Source organism: Rattus norvegicus, chromosome Y, assembly GCF_021556685.1.
Source record: "Rattus norvegicus strain SHRSP/BbbUtx chromosome Y, alternate assembly SHRSP_T2T, whole genome shotgun sequence".
Taxonomy (NCBI): Eukaryota; Metazoa; Chordata; class Mammalia; order Rodentia; family Muridae; genus Rattus; species Rattus norvegicus.
The window spans coordinates 54,934,225-54,938,535 of record NC_141555.1 but is presented as its reverse complement, the minus strand read 5'-3'; the positions used below and the strand labels follow the sequence as shown (position 1 = coordinate 54,938,535).

The following is a 4,311-nucleotide window of genomic DNA, read 5'->3' as shown; positions in this document are numbered from 1 at the left end:
GGATAGGAATCCAGTACTCAGCATTTCTAAGTTGTCTCTGCTTCCTTTCCTGCCTCTAGAGTCCTGCCTGAGTTCCTGCCCCTACTTTGCTCAGTAACAGACTGGTACTTAGAAGCCTAGAGTGTGAAAATTTTCCTCCTCAAGTTGATGGCTATGATGAGATTATTCTTCTTGTTGCCTACTTGTTCTTCACTTTTTTGAAAGTTCTGTCTGTTTAATGTTCTTAAAATGATGATATCACATGTTTTCTCATGGGCTCTCTGTCTCTCACCGTGTCTCTCTCTGTCTCTGTCTCTGTCTCTCTCTGTATTTGTGTGTTTGAGTGTGTATATGTGTATGTTTGTGTGTGTGTTTGTGTGTGCATGTGTGTGTGTTTGTGTGTGTATGTATGTGTGTGTGTTTGTGTTTCTATGAGTGTTTCTGTGTGTATGTGCGTATGTTTGTGTATGTGTGTGTGTGTGTGTGTGTGTGTGTGTGTGTGTGTGTGTGTGTGTGTGCTTTCCAGGGTTAAAAAAATCCCCAATGCTTTAAATCTCTGCAGGTGCCTAGAGAAGGAAGATTAAGGGGAGAGAGGGGGGGAATTCATGTCATTTGAGTTAACCCCACATTGAGGTCAGCCACATAGTCGACCAACAGTCACATAATGGCAGAGTAGTCATAAGAGCAGAGAGAGAGTAAAACTCAAAGTGTGAAAGAAAATGTGCTTAAAACTACGATAGAAGGAGAAAAAGAAGACGGTGCACTTAGAAAATTGGACAGATTTTAAAAAGCTGACATAAGTTGTTAAGCTCTAAGTACATTTAAAAAATTATAATGTTAAAGTGGAAGGGAATTATTGGGAAGAGGGAAGGGATGGTCAGAGTGTAGTGGGGACAGGGGAGGGTTCTAAAAAGAATCCTTTTGAAGATCTGAAGAACTATGTGACACAAACAATTAAAGTGGCCTGTAATTTACAGGTAAATTCCATACTTACCTGGATCCAGTATTCTGTCTACCCATATTTCAAAAACAAAATTACCTCATCTATTTCATCCTGTTTTACTGCATTTGATCTAATAAATTCCTTGTAATCAGAAGTGCTGATAAATTTTAAAGACATTTAAAATATGACTGGTCGATATTGGGTTTGTGATAAGTTTATTCCGACTTTGGAAGCAGGTCCAGGAGCTAATTTTTCCTCGCTCTTTGCAAAGAATCCATAATTCATGATTGCCATTGTCTTCAATACAAGGTATTTAATCTTGTCAAATTCCAGCTTTGTTTCAATAAAAATGGCCCTCCTCTAATTGTGGGTTTTGATAGAGCTAATTTTGTTGTTCTATCCTGTGTGCTGCCTCGGAAAGAGAGCCTAGCAATATTTCTGATACGGAGAATAACTTAAAGTTAACCAAAGAAAACATAGGAGCTGGGAAAATAACCACCAAGGATGTTGGTGACTCAGAAACCAAAGAGTTTTTCAGAAAAATAAAAAGCATGAAAAGAGCTACTTGGGCAGACTGTGACTCGAGTCATCAGAATATTTGGGTGGGGACTTTATTTTGGTTCACCAGGAGGCTACATGAGAAGCTAAAACCTAGATGCTGGAAGTTTCTAAGCGTAACTAGGGAAGGAACTGGCCTGAGAGGGGTTCTATGACGTAAGCAGAGCCTGGATGATGTCACAGAGCACAAGGGCGGAGGTTGCGCATCTCTTCCACTTGGAGGCGCTAGACTACTTTGAAGGTGGGTTCACTATCTTTGGAGCGGGGTGTGAAAGCTAGTTCAGCTCCTGAACCCCACAACTGTTCAACAACCTATTGGTGCCTGACCGGTTTCAGAAGACAGAATCTGGACGACTAGGACATTTTCTTTTGGTAAATACGTTTATGAAGATAACTGGGACCCTTGTAGCACAGAAAGCTAAAAGTTTTCCCTCGTACAGCAAGTAACCTTACGTTCTAATGTCTTCCACGTTTGAGAGCTAGGCAGATGGTCTAGGCTAGTCAGTCTCCGGAGTTTATTATTCTTTGCTAACAATATCTAATTCAAAATTCTACTAAAATGCCAAAGCTCCTCTCTGTGCCTGTGTATTTTTGGAGAAAATATTTCTCTTTTTTTTTTTTTTTTTTTTTTTTTTTTTTTATGGAGCTGAGGAACCCAGGGCCCTGTGCTTGCTACGCAACTGCTCTACCACTGAGTTAAATCCCAACCCCAGTAGATATTATTTCTAAAAGGCTATTGTTGCCTACACAAAAGACTCTTGTTGCGGTCGAAAATGCAACAGCTTCGGGGAATAAACCTGGGGCTGGGTCAGGATGCACAGTAGAGAAGGCCAGTGGACTGCTGTGCTTTGTCTCTGGGCAGATACTTGTGGATGTTGCCAAATAGCTCATAGTTAGAGGGTAGAGAAGGGGTGTGGCCACCCTTCTGGCTCCTTTGCTATCCTTTCTCTGTTCTGCTTGCTTAAAGTGGGGACAAGGATACTTAATCCCACACTGACCTAGCCATTCAAGGAGATGTTCCTCAGCATAGGCAAAGTGCCTCGGGCTGAAGAAATATGTCTAAATATGTTATTCTGAGCTGTAGAGAACCATTTTTTCATTTTCCTTTGAACTTTAGATTTTGATTTATGAGATTGGGTTTTTCTGTGGGTAGTTTTGTCTATCCTGGAACTAATTCTGTAAACCAGCCTGGCCTTGATCTCACAGAGGTCTGCTTCCCTCTGCTTCTGGAGTGCTGGAATTAAAGGTGTGCTCCACCATTGCCCAGCACTTCTATGAACTTCTGATTATGACAGCATTAGATTCAGATGCTCAAACCTGTTTACCATCGCCTTCCTCACCTGCTCCAAAGTTCTCATAGACAAGAGCCTTGGTCCAGCACCATCCCCAACCCCACCCCCATTGTTATTGCAGGTACTCATATGACAGAGGTACCAGCTTTGTCTCTGGTTTAAGCAGGTGAGCTCTTCAAACCCAGGCCATGGGAAAGTATGAAGCCTGAACGCAGAACAATAGCCACAAGACAGTGGACCAGGAGTACCGTGGCCTACCACACTAGGTCTACAGCCAAGAAGAAGAGGGTGTCTGTGAGGAGGATGAGCACACCATCCTTCCAGAAGCGGAAGAGGAAGAGGCCTTCTCCCCAGTCCCTGGGGAACATTGTGGGGTGCAGAATTTCACACGGATGGAAGGAAGGTGATGAGCCCGTCACCCAATGGAAGGCCATAGTTCTAGATCAACTGCCAACAAATCCCTCTCTCTATCTGGTCAAGTATGATGGAGTTGATTGTGTCTATGGACTGGCACTTCACAGTGATGAGAGGATTTTAAAGCTTAAGGTCTTGACTCACAAAGTTGTGTTTCCTCAAGTGAAAGACGCCCAACTCGCAAGTGCCATGGTTGGCCGTGCTGTGGAGCATAAATTTGAGGGCAAACATGGCTCTAAGGACAACTGGAGGGGGGTGGTCCTAGCCCAAGTGCCAATCATGAAGGACTGGTTTTACATCACCTATGAGAAAGATCCAGTCCTATATATCTATCAACTCCTGGATGATTACACAGAAGGTAATCTCCGTATCATTCCAGAGATTTCGCCAGCAGAGGTGAAGTCAGAAGTTGGCAGCGACATCTTAACAGGTCAATGTGTGCAGTTCACCAGAAGTGACGGGTCCAAAAAGATCGGCAAAGTCATTTACCAAGTTCTAGCCAAGCCTTCCGTGTACTTCATCAAGTTTGATGGCGACGTCCACATCTATGTCTATAATCTGATGGAAAAGATCCATTAAGGTGAAATTCACAAAGTGAGGGGACATATATGGGGAATTTATAGGATTGGGGTGAAAATGTTTGTTTTTCTGTGTTTCAGATACCCAATGGCCTTTGACATCCCCAGTATCTTTTCCAGTGGAATTTGTTTTTGCTCTAAAAATTAAAATGTGTGATGTGATGTGTTGTGTATGCACACTTTTGTGGAGGAGACTGGCTGTGGTGGATGGAACATTGAGAGGAAGCCGGAAAGTTCAAGGCTGTGAACAGTAAGTCTAATGTCACATACACTAAAACAAACAGTACTGAGCTAGTCTGGTCTTTAGGGAGAGGAAAAAACTGGAGATAAGGCTTAGAGGAGCAGGGATGGCACAGGGGAAAAAAAAGATGGATGTTTAGGAAGCAGTGGAGAGGGGCCAGAAATAGATAGACTCTCTGAGGGGAAGTTTGAGGGAGAAACAGATAGTTGGCGAAAGAGTGGCAGGTAACAGAGAGGTGGTCTTGGAACCCAAGGGGAAACCCAATAAACTGATCCAAGCAGACTCAGAATCAGAGAAGATCAGGGA

At 43.1% G+C, this 4,311-nt stretch overlaps 1 protein-coding gene across 1 annotated transcript; it reads left to right on the top strand.

Moving 5' to 3' along the window:
* Nucleotides 1-1,678: 1,678 nt before the first annotated feature.
* LOC147998035 (Y-linked testis-specific protein 1-like) lies at nt 1,679-3,922 on the top strand. The gene is made up of 3 exons (XM_087601334.1): nt 1,679-1,852; nt 2,894-3,766; nt 3,846-3,922. Exon 2 carries the CDS (start codon nt 2,971-2,973, stop codon nt 3,763-3,765), a length of 795 nt encoding a protein of 264 aa, XP_087457460.1. The 5' UTR covers nt 1,679-1,852; nt 2,894-2,970; the 3' UTR covers nt 3,766; nt 3,846-3,922.
* Nucleotides 3,923-4,311: the final 389 nt, after the last annotated feature.